At 39.6% G+C, this 15,646-nt stretch overlaps 1 protein-coding gene across 1 annotated transcript in view; it reads right to left on the bottom strand.

Annotated features, from left to right (window-relative positions):
• Positions 1-12,331, bottom strand: part of OTOA (otoancorin) — a 47,666-nt gene extending 35,335 nt beyond the window's left edge. Inside the window, exons 1-9 of the mRNA XM_029911277.1 lie at positions 12,296-12,331; positions 11,812-11,842; positions 11,692-11,719; positions 11,047-11,134; positions 7,907-8,038; positions 6,425-6,660; positions 6,095-6,198; positions 2,595-2,701; positions 1,764-1,903 (exon numbers count right to left, since the gene is read on the bottom strand). Coding sequence (XP_029767137.1) covers positions 1,764-1,903; positions 2,595-2,701; positions 6,095-6,198; positions 6,425-6,660; positions 7,907-8,038; positions 11,047-11,134; positions 11,692-11,719; positions 11,812-11,842; positions 12,296-12,331 — 902 coding nt within the window. The remainder of the gene's footprint in view (positions 1-1,763; positions 1,904-2,594; positions 2,702-6,094; positions 6,199-6,424; positions 6,661-7,906; positions 8,039-11,046; positions 11,135-11,691; positions 11,720-11,811; positions 11,843-12,295) is intronic.
• Between the last annotated feature and the right edge of the window lie 3,315 nt (positions 12,332-15,646).

A 15,646-nucleotide genomic window follows, 5' to 3' on the forward strand; every position in this document is an offset into this window, starting at 1 on the left:
CTTAGCAATGTAACAAACCACTGTTTTAGTGGCCCAACAGAAGTCATGGCACATCATCATCAGACTAACAGGCAAAACAACAAAGTATCTATAACCGCACTTCTATCACAAATAGTTACCATCTGATGCACTACTGCATTGCCACCAAAGGCTCCTAATCTCCCTTGGGATTAGCAGCAATAAATAATATTACTTCTTAAAAGAGCATTAATACGGTTAAAATGTGTAAAATAAAATAAGGGTGTTGTAAAATGGAATATATTAAGGACTTTGGAGCGTGACATTCCTCCAGTTTGTAAGAAGTTGGCACCTTGCATGGGTAAGTAAAACCATTTGTGAGATTTTTTCCCCCTCATTCTTGACACACAAATATACATGGTGGGCCTGGTTCTCCTCTCACTTACCACCAGTGTAATTCAGGAATAACTCCACTGAAGTGAATAAAGTTCCATTGGTGTAATGAAAAAAGAATTGGAGTCATAAAGCCTATTCTTCATAAATTTGAAAAGTCCAAGGAATTGCCTCAGGGGGCTGCAAACAACTCCAGAGTGGTGTCTTGGGACTAAATAGGATCAGTTATATGACAAAATGTAATATAAATGTAAAGGAACAAAATGTTCTTGCAGGTGGTTCACACTGAGTATTCACGAGAAAGGTTCATGTTCATTCTGATTGCTATTATTATTAAAGTGAGTTTAGTGCTGGTTTGACAGCCCTGAAGATGGAGATCCTCTGTTTACCCACAGAACAGTCACAAGAAGGTCAGCAGTGCATGCAAATGTGACTCAATGCAATACTGAGGGCATAGACACCATCTTTATGAGTTGTTGGGGGGTACTCAACCCCCACTCCGCCCCTTCCCCCAAGCTCCCACCCCGCCTCTCCACTGCCCCCTCCCCCAAGTGCGCCCCAACCTTGCTCCTCCCCCTCCCCCCAGTGCCTCCTGCATGCTGCTCAACAGCTGATCTGAGGCAGGCGGGAGGTGCTGGGAGGGAGGGGGAGGAGCTGATCCACGGGGCTGCCGGTGGGTGCTGAGCACCCACTATTTTTTTGGAGCACCCACAGAGTTGGCGCCTATGCCTCTGAGAGCCCACTAAAGTGGGGAGGCTAGATCATTCTTTTTACCTATTTCCTCCTTGGCCTCTCTGCTACAACTGGTAATGTGGGTATCAATTAATGACACTTGTGGTGGTGGTGGCTAGTGCATGTGTGATTCCCTTCTCAAAGTCTATTCTGCCATAATGCCTACAGATCAATACCATCACGCAATGGTTAGGCAGGTGGCTAGCTGAGTCTTCTTTTCTGCTAAAGACTAATTTGTTTTATTGTAACTTCATCCTCCTAAACTACCCCCCCACACACACACACCTTTTTTGAGTGTTTCATCCACCTGTGAAATTATGCCTGACATATAGGTTGCAAGCTCGCTCAGGCAGGGAATATCTTATCTTATTTGTCTATATGATGCCCAGCACAATGGAACCCTGATTCTTGGGCACTACTAATAACATGGACACCTGTCCACAAGGAAGCTGGTGTGAGACCATCAGGTTATTTTAGAAGCACTTTCAAAAATTCATCAGATGGCAACAACTCTTGGTTATTACTAACCAGTGGCAGTTTTCAACCAGCAACTTAGAAGTAAAAGACTATGATGTTCTAACAATCCCATGCAGCATCCAGTCTCTCCCTTCCCTTCCCTCCACTTCACTCCAGAAAAGCATTTTCAAAGACAGCTAAAAATGAAAATAAGTCTTGCTTGCCTGTAGATAGTTGAAGTGTTACTCAGATCAAATCCTGATGAGTTTATTCTTTCTAGAAAAGCTTGCGCGAGTTCTGGTGTGATATCATACACTGTATCCAGCTGCTTTGTTGCATTGTCATAGCTTATGAATAGTCTCATCTAATTAGTACAAACAAAAGCATATTATTAGGAATCTATACAAACTGAAGACATTAATACATGTTTGATACTATAAACTATCATCTGCCTCCTTTCAGATTACACAGATGGCACAAAGAGCAATTTGGATAATACAAAGTTTAAAAAGGCAAAGATAGAGTAGTTCTGTATCATACCCAGGGCCGACGAGAGAGGGGGGAAGCCGGTACAAATTACCGGCGCCCGGCGGTCTGGAAGGGGGCCCGGGGCCCAGCTTCCCCCCCTCTCGTCGGCCCTGTTTAGCCGGTCTGCCCTTGCTGGGGGGCCCAAAAAAATTTTTTCATTGGGCCCAAACCCGCTCTTGGCGGCCCTGATCATACCTAAATAATTTGCAATCTAATATGGGGCCTGATCCTGCCTCATCTGAAGAGTTCCCAGTGCAGCCTATGGAAGTTTTGATGGAGATAGATCGTGGGAAAGAGACAATGACAAGCATACGCATCTAATTAAGCACTTATGGATGTTGTACATTTTTCAATTTTAAAAGAGGCAGTGGAGTGGATCATTAATAAATGATCAACTGAACATTTGGATTTAGTTTGCAACTAAGTCATTTTAAACATACACAATCTTTCATTTTTAAGTTTGTGCTTGTGATCATTCTATCACATCACTGGATAACTGATACATCCAAACACTTTTTTCTACTTACTTCATTCAGACTAATTTTCATAATTTCTTCTAATGGAAGATGGACCATATATCTTCCCAAAATCCATAGATTTTCTGCACTGACCCAAGAGGTTGAATCATTTAACTCTGTTTTGTACAAAAATACTCATTCAAATGTAAAGAATGTCATTGTGATTACAAATAAACATTATACTCTGTATATCTTCATTGCTGGATAATCAAAGGATATCTAAAATCATAACACTACTAGGTCCTGCTCTTAAAAATGGACCATGTCAGATAGTTTAAATCCATAAATGGTGGGGAGGAGATGAGTTATAACCAACATTTTGCAAACATTAATGTATTCATTAATATTTTAAATGTCAATAAATCAGCTTTGTTTGCTTTTAAAACTTTCCGCTGAGGTTTGTGCATTTCTATTGCAGCTTCGTGCTAATAATGAGAATCAGAAAGTGAAAATGACTAGTCTGTCTGTACTGCCTAAACTGAACAAAATGCAAAAATAAAAAGCAGTATGAAGTAGCAGTTTTCATAATCAGATGTGTTATTTGGTAACATAGGTAAAGCACTTTATATTTGTATATTATTAACCGGACAGGGTCCCTTTAAAGGACTGATTATATGCTATGACTATACAGAACACTCTCATTGTTAACTGAACTGATAATTCACCTCAGAGAAAGTAAAAAATATTTAGTACAGCCATAAATTAGGATAAAAACTGAAGAAATACAGTGCCTTTATATAGCACAATCCAAGGATCTCAAAATGTTTTACAAATAAACAATCACAACAGCCCTGGGAAATAATTATCCCCATTTAGCAATTGGAAAAACTGAGGCACAGAGCAGCTAAGGCTTAAATTTTCTAGAAGTGGCTATGAATTTTGGGTGTCTCAATATTTGGGTACTCAGCTTGACATCTCTGCAGCCTGATCTGCAGAGATACTGATCACCCACAACTCTAGGTGATTTCTATTAATAGTCATGAATACACTACGGGGAGTTTTCAACATCTCTGAAAAAAATCAGGCCACAAATTTCTCAAACTGAGGCATCCAAAATTAGTGGGCATTTTTGAAAACACAGATCTTAAGTGACTGCCTTATAATGGTTGATATGGTGAAACAGAGTTCAGAATAGACTCCAAAAGTCCTTGCTTTCATCATTAGACCATACTATCTCCCACCACCAAACACATTAAGAGACAGGAAGGGAGAGAGAGAAGAGGAAAGAGCGGGGGGATGGAATTTTCACAATGTAAAGATCCTGACTGCAGCATTTAATAGAAGAGGAAACTTGTTTTTGGCAACACTGGAGACTAGGGTCCCTGGAGCCTTTTTTTTGTTCTTTAAAAATCAGGCAGAAAATATAAAACACATCAGCACCTGTTTTTGTAAAAGCCACCAGAGTTCTTCATCATTGGAGACGTTGGTATTTTTAATAGGAAAGAAATGAGAATTAGCTGAGTTACTTAGAAACAAAGCTCTAGAGAGATGTTTTTGAGACATTAAAACAACATGCCATCTCATGTTGATCCTAAGACCTTGGCACAACTGGACAGGAAGACATGCTGCTATGAAACAGCTCTCTGCCATTCCACAGGAATATACAAATATACAAATGAGGAAATATCTGTAACAAAAACTAGCAAAAATGTTGGGAAGGCAGCCTACTACATAACACAGATACGTGGTATGTTTCAAGATTCTTGCATTGCTGAGCTGCAGTGGAAGGAGGGGTTGCTGCAGAGGGGTGTGAAAGCTCCGTGCTTCATGTTGTCTTCATACTGTTCCTAATCCATAATGGTCATGGGAGCAAGCAAGAGGCCATGACCACCAAGACCATTTGCCAGTGCTGGAACTCTTAGGTGGGGCACTGTAACTCTCAGTTACTTCTTGGCTGTATATGCACTTGTTAATTAGAGGAGGATGTGTTTGTACTTAACGCACAAATCTGGAAGTCAGAAGATCTAGACTCTTTACAACTCTGGCTCAGACTTGCTGTGGGCAAGTAATATACCTCTGTTTCTCAATCTGTAAAATGGTGCTAATCAGAGGTGAAAGTAAACTGGTACCGGAGCCCTGGGCCCTTTAAATCGCTGCCGGAGCCCTGGGGCTCCCCAGGGCCGCCCGGGGGGGGGAGGGCAAGTGGTGCACTTTGCCCCAGGCCCCGCAGGGGCCCCGCGAGCCCCGGCCCGGTGGCGGTCCGGGTCCTCGGCGGCATTTCAGCAGCAGGGGGCTCTTCAGTCACTCTGGGTCTTCAGCGGCATTTTGGCGGCAGCGGGCCCTTCAGTGCTGCCGAAGACGTGGAGTGACTGAAGGGCCCCCTGCGGCCGAAATGCCACCGAAGACCCGGACCGCCACCGGGTGAGTACAAGCGCCGCAGCTCCCCCACTTTGCCCCAGGCCCCCTGAATCCTCTGGGCAGCCCTGGGGCTCCCAGCCACCACTGCTGCTACCATGGCAGTGGCGAGAGCCCCGAGCGGCGCAGGCTGGGCAGCGCTGAAGGGCTGGTTGGGGGAGTCTGGCCCCAACCCCGTCCCTTCCACCTGAGGCCCTTCCCCTTCCAGGGGCCCAGAGCCATCCCCCACACATACCTTCCCCAGGAGCCCAGCCGCCCTGGTAAGTCCTTTAACTTTCTTTCACCCCTGGTGTTAATACCTACCTACCTCTCAGGGGTGTCTGAGGCTCATTCATTATCAGTGTTTACAGATTACTCTGATATCTTTAGATGGAAGATTGCACAGAAGCTTGATCCTGCTCCATTGAAGTCATTGGGCATTTTGCCATTGATTTCAATGGGAAGAGGATCAAACCCTGGAAGAGCAAATTGCTACTATTACTACTAAAGGGCTGCTAAAGTGGCTAATGAAGTGTCTTGTTTCTGTTGCTTTGGTGCCCCCTAGTGGAATGTTTGCTGTACTGTCGCGCCCAGGAATAAGCGCCTCAGCCAGGGGAGATAAACAGCTGTGAAAGGCAGGAGGAGGGTATTATTGTATTTTTGGGAAGGAGGTACCTTTATTTTACTTTGCTTTTAATTTTGTCATTTCTCAGAATTAGCCAGTGCCCCAATGGTAGAACCCTCATAGCCTCCTGTTGTGTTTAAAAACATGGTAGCTAACTTTTTCAAAGATCACCTATTTTCCTAGTCTAAACAGGGTACCACAGTGAACTTCACCTCTGTGCAGAGAGCCTGCACTAGGATAATACACAACTTAAATCCCCTATAAGCCTTAGAAACAGGACCAAAGGGGCACACAGTCCTTGTGTATGGCCCTCTGTACAAGGGTGGAGTTCACCTTTAAAAATAAGCATATTTTATAATTGTATCTGCAGTGCAGCTCTAGCAAAGGACATATGTTTACTGTATGCTGGACAGATGTACAGTATTTAAGAGGGCTGCCCTTAACACAGCACTATTCATAATGAGGAAAAAAGTTCACTAGGAAAGATTAACCCTTTCCTGGCCATGTTTCCAGATAGATAAACAAGTCTTCCTTTTAATGTTCAACATACCATTGGTGATATAGGATTTTTGTAGAATCTGCTTCATCCAGTCATACAGAGTTCTTTGTGCATTTGCCGTTGTCTTGTCGTAGAGGTCCTTGAATACGGCTGATCTAAATGATAAAATGACACATGCAAATTAATTGATAAGTGGAATTTCTTTTAATGGTACAGATTAGCAAACATGCTTTTATAGCATCAGAATGAATGAAAACTAAATAGAAAGTTGTATCTTGATGCCAGATATAGAGCCACTATATCAAACTCTTTTTTAAAAAAAGTATATTTAATCAGAAGACAATAGAAATGATTGTTTTCATTGGGAAATAAATGGCTTACAAGTTTCTGAAAGTGTCTTGTGGAAGATCTTTAGGGAGGCTTCTAATGACATCAGGTTGGAGATAGCTCACTGACGACACCCGCAGAACTTGGCTTAGTATATCCACACATTCCATAGAGCTCAAAGCTGGAAAGCATTTCTCCAATATAACAAGGAACAAGGTCCTGTTTCCTCCTGGGCTTTGGAAAATTCTCTCCCTAATCCTGTCCAGATCGAGAACAATATTTCCCAATTCCTGCAGGTATCCAAGAGTTAAGAGAATATATTTACTTTCATCAATTTAATATATTTTTAATTTGAGGCCTGATAAAAAGCAATGTTGACACTGTATTCCACTATTTCGAAATAGAGCAGCAATAAAATACTGTGGCTGATTGCATTACTGGAGATTATTCTTTTCTCCTGTGGGCCAAAAATCAGCTTGAATCTCTCAAGCAAAGTGAAAAGCAGAAAAGGGCTACTAATGGCCGGAGATTACGAAGTATTCGCCTGGATACATGGAAAAATGTGAAGATTTGTGGCAACCTGTGCATAAAGTATGTATGTATGTAGATAGATGATCACCTTACCCCCCCCGAGAATGGACCTTTTCCACATGCCGTATTTCTTGCAAAGCCTACCCAAACACACATCCTTCAGAAGACTGGACAAACACTAAAAACACATTGTAAGAACACTCTTACAGGAATGGACTAGAACTAATAGGTCATTTCCCAACTTAAATGTCTGTGGTTCAAAGACAGTACTTTCAGGACTGATGTTTGAGTGCTAGTTCTAGGGATGGTGATTTGGCATCACGATCAGTCCTGGAGGTACCTGTGAATACCATGTGAGAAAATGCCATTTGCAGCTCTGATCAGTATTATTTACATAGCTCCCAAAGTGTTCTAGGAACTTACCTGTGTGCTCTGACAATGCGATATGAATCGCAACTGTCTGAGTAAAACAGACTCTACAATACAATAAAGTCTTGTATTATTTGGGCACTCATCACATGTCTCCAGGGGAGCATCCTCCATTTCTCCTCGTTTGCTCTCCCCCATGTCCAGGACACCTATGTTGCAGGCCTTTTCTCCCATCATAGAAGACCCTCTCTTCCCTATTCATAAACACCAAGTAATGGCCCCAGTCCTGAAAAATGATACACGTGGGTGGACCCCTAACGCCCATGTGAAACCCCACTGATTTCAACAAGACTCTATGTGGGCGTAAGGGTCCGACGCACAGATCAAATTACAGTATCAGGTCCTACATTGGTAGAAGAGAGTGCTCTGTCCCCCACATAATTGCTTAGTGCACTGTTCTCATATTCCCACACCCAATCAACAAGGGATGTAAAACACCAAACCTGGGACTCTAATCCATGTCGCTGTGTTACAGTGTGAAACATTCACAAAAAAACCCCACAGTCTGGCCTTCTTTCTATTTAAACATCAAAAGGCAGCTCTTACTTTTCATACAATGAGTGCAAAGTGACTTACAAAACGGTTCTTTTTGCTCCTGAAGAGATATTTCACTGCAGTTTGAAATTGCTGATGATTAATCTGTTGAAAATCTGACAGCAGCTGTTTGGGCTGGTATAAAAGGTTCTCCAGGTAATTTTTTATAGACGTCTGCAGACAGGAGGGGAATAATAATATATATACACACACACACACACACTTAATCTTTTACTCCCGGAAACTCCCTGTTTAAACGCTCCAGGCTGAAAGGGTAGGAACTCCCAAGTTCTAATCCTGGCTCTGACAATGACTCCCTCTGTGGCAATGGGTAAGTCATTTTACATCTATGCCTCAGTTTATCCATTTGTAAAAAAAAAAAAAAAGAAATAATAATAATACTTCTCTACTTTACAATGGGCTGCGATGATTAATCCCTTCAATCACTTTCAAGATTAAGAATACTGAGCACTATTAATAATAATGCAAAGCCGAAAGAAACATGCAACTGAATGGGAAGGAAAGTACATGCCAGGTCCTCAGTCAATGAGCCACATCACACCCCACCACCAGTGAACAAAGTCCTATGTGTTTTGGAACTCAGAGGGAACAGATAACATTAAGAGAAACCATTATAAGTGTCAGAGAGGTAGCTGTGTTAGTCTGTATCAGCAACAAGAACAGGAGTACTTGTGGCACCTTAGAGATTAACAAATTTATTTGAGCATAAGCTTTCGTGGGCTAAAACCCACTTCATCAGATGCATGCAGTGGAAAATACAGTAGGAAGATATATATACACACAGAGAACATAAAAAAATGGGTGTTGCCATACCAACTATAACGAGAGTATTCAATTAAGGTAGGCTATTATCAGCAGGAGAAAAAAAACCTTTTGTAGTGGTAACCAGGATGGCCCATTTCCAACAGTTGACAAGAAGGTGTGAGTAACAGTGGGGGGGGGGAATTAGCATGGGGAAATAGTTTTTACTTTGTGTAATGACCCATCCACTCCCAGTCTTTATTCAAGCCTAATTTAATGGTGTCCAATTTGCAAATTCATTCCAATTCTGCAGTTTCTCTGCAGTCTGGTTTTGAAGTTTTTTTGTTGGAATATTGCGACTTTGAGGTCTGTAATTGAGTGACCAGGGAGGCTGAAGTGTTCTCCGACTGGTTTTTGAATGTTATAATTCTTGACGTCTGATTTGTGTCCATTTATTCTTTTGTGTAGAGACTGTCCGGTTTGGCCAATGTACATAGCAGAGGGGCATTGCTGGCACATGATGGCATTTATCACTACAAATGTTTTTTTTTTCTCCTGCTGATAATAGCCCACCTTAATTGATTACTCTCGTTATAGTTAGTATGGCAACACCAATTTTTTCATGTTCTCTGTGTATATATATTTTCCTACTGTATTTTCCACTGCATGCATCCGATGAAGTGGGTTTTAGCCCACGAAAGTTTATGCCCAAATAAATTTGTTAGTCTCTAAGGTGCCACAAGTACTCCTCGATCTTTTTGCTGATACAGACTAACATGGCTACCACTCTGAAACCTGTCATTATAAGTGTGATTAGCACTGTTATCTCACCTTTACTCTTTCCTGGACTGGAATAAAAATTAATACTATGCTGAATTCCAACAAGACTATTTCAAAACTAGTTTGAAGTTGTAATTTTTGTTGTTGTCTTTGCTTAGAGTGCAAAAGGATCCACATTGCAAACAAAACACATTTTACCATGCTAGAGATTGCAAATACCTTCCGTTCCAGGAAGTCTACGGCTGACTACACTGTTTAGAAGTGTTAATGAAGCTAATCAATATAAGTGGATTTTAAAGTCATTAGAAACAGATGGGAGAAGCCTTCACTATAAACAGAGCAATATGAGTGACATGGTTATCTGTCTTTTAGATTGCACAATCTTTTCAGTTGCTGATGATATATTATGACTGAATATTACCTAAGCCACTGTTCCTGTACCTGTTACTGGAATACAGCTGGCTCTGAATGCAATATAAATCCTTAAAATACTGTATCCTTCATACTCAGTATGTACAAACTGCTTTACAGTTAGCCAATTGATTCACTAATAATTCCTAGAATAGATTCCTAAATATTAAATACCAGTATAATCAGCTGAAGGCCTAACTACAGGTACAACTTTAACCAGAACTTCATCTGGTGTAAATCTACATAGCTCTATTGACATCAGCTCAGGATCTCTAAATGCTCCCTACACTGATGATTACCTTATGCATTAAATCCTTGTAACTTTTATTTCTACTTAAAGACAATAACCCTTATGCCTGTGACTATTCAGTGTCATCTAAGGCTACTTTAAACTTATATCATAGCTCTCCATGAAAGCATCAAAAACTAAAATTAAAAGCAAAACCTTAATGTGAATCCCTATAGTTTTGGAAGAGCTATGATGATGAAATGGAGTCATGGGATACTGATTCACGTGCTTCTGAATGGCCATAGGCTTTTTGAGACGGTTAAGAATGCAAATTGGACATTAGATTTTTTTTTATTATTCAGGGAGACCAAATTCAGATCTGGTGTAAGGGTGCAGCTCCACTGATAATGTTGCTCCAAGACTGAACTTGGCCACCATCATTTGTAATGACTGTGTGTGGATAACGAATGGTGTGTACTTCCTGCACTACTTATGCTGCCACAAAAAGGGTTTTTCTTTTTGTTTGTTTTTTAACAAAACAGAGTTCAGTGAAGTCTTGAAAGGAGAGAGAGTTTTGTAGGAAATCTAGTATCTCACATTCCTTAGAAGTAATGCAAAGCACAGCTAGACCTAAAGCATGTGTAGGGAAATCCTCTGTTTTATGGAGAAACATGGTGTGGTTAAGTTACTTGGCTAGCAGTTACCATACCAAAGAGCGCATGCAAGCCTACAGTACAAACATTCAGACCCTGCCTTGCCTCCAAAAGAGGAGCAAAAGGGCCCTTTTCTTTATTATTTGTGTCTTAGTCCTTTGCAAACTTCTGAAGGCCATAAAGCAAAGTACTCTATCCTCAATTTAATACTGATCTGCAGTATTATACAGACTTATTGGTCAACTCTATAATTTAACTCTACAACTTTGGCAACAGACACTAGTTTTCTGAATATTTTCTCCCTCTCTCTTTAGTAAGAAAGTTTTGTCTCTTAAAAGGGTACTAACCTGTAGGCTGCTAATAGTAAATATAACATTCTGAGCATGGAAATATGCCATGATTTTTTTAGGCATATCTGTTGTCCATACATTAGTGCTACAGCAGGGGGGGAAAAAGCAAAATACAGGTAAAATAATAAACTACTTTTGCTTACAAGAGAAAATAAATACGACAAACAAGCACTATTACTAATAAGACTGTGATGCAAGGATTTAGTTAATCTTTTTGCCAAAACAGATTTACACTTAAACCCATGATTACAGTGGGAAAAAATGAACAAAGTTAACTATCAAAAAGTTTTTGAAATAACGTAGCATGTATTTATTCCCAGCCTCATTCCATGTATATTTCTGTTTTGGCATGAGAAATGGTTTTATACTTGTTAAGAGGAATTAACAATTTTGACTGTAGTTCTGAATCATAACAACTAGTTGCACCAATCCACTATACAATGATTGGTGGTTTAGAATTCTGTATGCAAAGTCTGTGATAATGCAGGTCATAGAGCTAATAGTGTATATATACACACTGTACATAATAGGTTAATATTAGTGAACACTAAATATATATCCTTTGATTATACTTTTTATCCATAATGTTCTATTCTAGTGCATACACATATACTATCTACATTACAGGATGTCATACATTACCCCTGAAAATGGAGTATATCAAGGAAAGCTAAACAAGAAAATAAAACAAAAAGAATTAATATGTTGCATGATATTTGAAAATGTTTTCAACACATAGGTAGGGACAGTTTTATACATTACCATTCAGATATTTTCCAGCTATTACTTCTTCCTAAAGGGTATAAACAACAAATACGTGTAATAACACAAACATTTTTAGATTATATTACAGAATTTTGGAAGATGGATAAAATAAAAATACTAACCGCAGCTTTTTGTAATAATGGAGGCAAATCTGTAAGAGATTATCCTATTACTAAAATTAGATTCAACAACCTTTTCAAATAAAAAAAGTCTAAACATAAAATAAATGCATCATAAGTAAGCTAATTTAAAGAAAAGTACCTTTAATCAAATGTACCTGCAGCGGATGTATAGCGCTAATAAAAATTGCTTAATGAAAGGTCACTGCTTTTAAACAAAACTTTTATTTACAATGTTAGCCAAATTCTCCAGCAGAGAAACGGATCCCATATTTCTCAGTTGTACTGAATCTATTTTACTACATATAGCATTTTCAATACACAAAACATTCTTTTCCCCGACACAAGATTTCTGATCTTACCTTTATCAGACTTCTGACCACTTGCAGTCCCTGCATGATTCATTAATATCAATAAAAAACATATCTTCAGATTTTTGGGCATTTCTTCTACTGTTTATTAGAGTCAGAAGATATTTGGATTGCAAAAGAAAATAAAAGACAATGTCAAAAGACAATATTTATCCCAAAGTTTCAGCTATAAATGAAAGATGGATCTGAGATGCAAAGTTCAGATTGAAATCATAACTTCTCTGAGATTCAGGAGTGTTTGGACCAATGATTTTAGTTTAGACTTCTCTATAGTATAATAAATAAAATAAAATAATATAATAATACCCTCCAAACTTGATATGTGCAGTCAGACAGTCTTACTTCCCTTGTATTAGGCAGTTCTTTTAATTTTACTCTCTGTGGTATACATTCTAAACAATATTCCAGCTAAAGGATTAACCCAGTTTAGTAAAAAGGAAATATGCATCTTTCTTTGAAATTATGTAACATTTTTATTTATTCTTTTTAAAGCTATGGCAAAGTAAAGAGAGGCATATTGATGTAATTAGGCTCCCAAATAAAAATGAGAACGTATCAGTCCTATAACACTTCCCTAGAACAATATGAGCAATAAAAATGTGTAAAAAGAGCCTAAGCCTGTTGCTAGCATTAGAAAGTTGGACTGTCCCAATGGTTACTCCAATATCCCTTCAGGATCTTTGGCATTCACACAATCCCCCAGTATGGAAGCCCTTCACAGCACTTGCTGATCGCATTCCAGTGAGAGATGCTCCAGGCAGGGCACGGCACGGATCAGAGGGAGACCGTTGCTGCAAGAATGAGGAGGCAGGTGCTTCCCTTTCCTCAGACCTCTGATGCCGTCAGTCTCCTAGCAGGAGGGTTAGCTTGCATCATAACTAGGTGGACATCTTAGCTACCACAGGGCTCTGCTTGATAGGTAAGTTAGGTAACAAGCTTTTGGAAATGGTGTCCATGCAAACGGAAACATGCAACTTCACTGTCACAAACTGATTCTGAGTCTCTGGATAATGATGATGATTTGTATTACCCTGGTGTCTAGGAGCCCTAGGCACGGACCAGGACCCTTTGGGGGGGAGGAAGGGTGGGAACCCTTATTCACCATCAGTTGGGGTACACTGAGTAGAATGTAGATACTTTGCTATGCTTACACTATCCCTAATGCACGGGGCTCCATGCTACAAAGATTATTGAAAGACCAAGTGGTTCAGGGGCCAGGTAATGGAAAATAGTCTTTCCCTGCTATAGCACTGGTACCTAATGCAGCCAAGACTGATAGTAACCCACAAATCATCCTATGTGAAACTGGTTTGCTGGTCTTAGTCCAGTTCCCAACGGACATGTATCCACATCACAACAATTAGCACCCTCATCACCAAGACCAAGGACTGAAAGGGAACAGTGAGTGAACTATCCTCTCGCCTACACAGATAGTACCTCCAGATCAAGGTAGGAACATATTCATTGAGCAATGTGGGGAAGCCTTCACTGCCATAGCCCATGTCATACCTGTTCTCTGGAGAATCAGAGGATTTTCTTCTCCAGGACTCTCAATCTGGCACCTAGCCCAAGAACTAACTTGACCTTCCCAGCAGCTAAAATAAAAGAATTAATGCAAAACATAACTTTGTTTGAGATGTTAAATGGTGTCCTCTCGTATATATTGAATCTTAAAATAAAGATCCATTTATTATTTTAAAAGTAATAATACAGATGAGCATGCACACTGGACCATCTGGCACTTAACTTTGCGAGAGATCATTGTGTGGGTTTGCCTGCCTTGTTTCTGGGTAGAGCTATAGGCATTTTAGCTGCATGCATGTCCGATCACCCTGTCCATTCTTATTATAACAGAATTTGGATGCATTGTCTTTTCTTCTGTGTTAAATTCACTGTTGCAAATGGTATTCTGATTCTGAAATTAGATATTTATCTCTTTACTAAATTGCATTCTTCTACATTTTCATTTCTTTACATAGTGTGTCTGTGCAAAGATTTAAATTTTTCTGTTTACCATAACAAGTTTCCAATTGCCTTCTACAAATGCCTCCATTTATTAACTCTGTAACACTGATTAAAAAAATTAACAATGAACCAAAATTTTGGATGATGAAAGATCTTAAACATTTGATTTTGAGAAGCCCACAGTCTTCTTAGTCCTGTTAATTTGCACAGACTAAAAAGCTCTGTGCACTACGCTTTCAGCTATTCCATTCGGAGTTCTACAGGACATCCGTCTCATTCAAACATATCCAGTTTCCCAGACAATGAACGTTCTTGTGTTAGTTTCTGCATTTGCCCTATTAATTTTGGAGAAAGGTTTAGAATTACACTGCACAGTTTAACAAATCATTCCACCACCATTCTCAATCCTGATTTAGTCATTCAAACTAACTTGAGCTGACGTGTGTATGATTTTGTTTTAATTAAAGCATGTTCAATAAACCTATAAGGTGATGAAGTGTTTAGGAGGCTGAACTGAACTGGACAACTAACAGTTGCATGAGAAAACACTGCCATTAAATGGCTTTATTTAATGACAATTTGTAGTGTTCTGCTAAACACTGAAACTATCAAACAAAAAACAGGCAAAAATAGTTCATCTTAAATTGTAAGCAGTTTTTTTTTTTTTTAATTTTATGGCTATGCCATTCCCCCCTTCCAAAGGATGACATGCAGAGAATGCTGCAGAATGTGTTTTGTCTTCAGATCTAGAATGTTTCCTTTTCATGATTTTGTTACAGGGACCTGCCATAGTCTTTATTTGCCTTTTTTATTCCAAATGGCAGCGTTTAGAAATTCCTGACTTTTTATCACTGTGGACTCAAACAGTGCCCTACTTGAAGCCTGCTTGCTTTGTAGTAGGTCAGTGTTACCTCAAATAGCTATTCTCAATACCCACAGGCATGATTACTGATACAGAAACACAATGATAACACCTTTCATCCAAATAATCCAAACCAGTGGCTTTCAACCTTTCCAGACTAGTCCTTTAAGGAGTCTGATTTATCTTGCTTATCCGGAAGTTTCACCTCACTTAAAAACCACTTGCTTCCAAAATCAGACATAAAAATACAAGTGTCACACCACATTACTGAAAAATTGCTTACTTTCTCATTTTTACCATATAATTATAAAATAAATCAGCTGAAATATAAATATTGCACTTACATTTCAGTGTATACTATATAGAGCAGTATAAACATGTCCTTGTATGACATTTTAGTTTGTACTGACTTTACTAGTGCTTTTTAGGTAGCTTGTTGTAAAACTAGGCAAATAACTAGATGTGCTGATGTACCCCCCGGAAGACCTCTGCAAGCCCCCAGTGGTACACCTACC

This window comes from Terrapene carolina, unplaced genomic scaffold (assembly GCF_002925995.2).
Source record: "Terrapene carolina triunguis isolate 2854851 unplaced genomic scaffold, T_m_triunguis-2.0 Scaffold93, whole genome shotgun sequence".
NCBI classification, from domain to species: domain Eukaryota; kingdom Metazoa; phylum Chordata; order Testudines; family Emydidae; genus Terrapene; species Terrapene triunguis.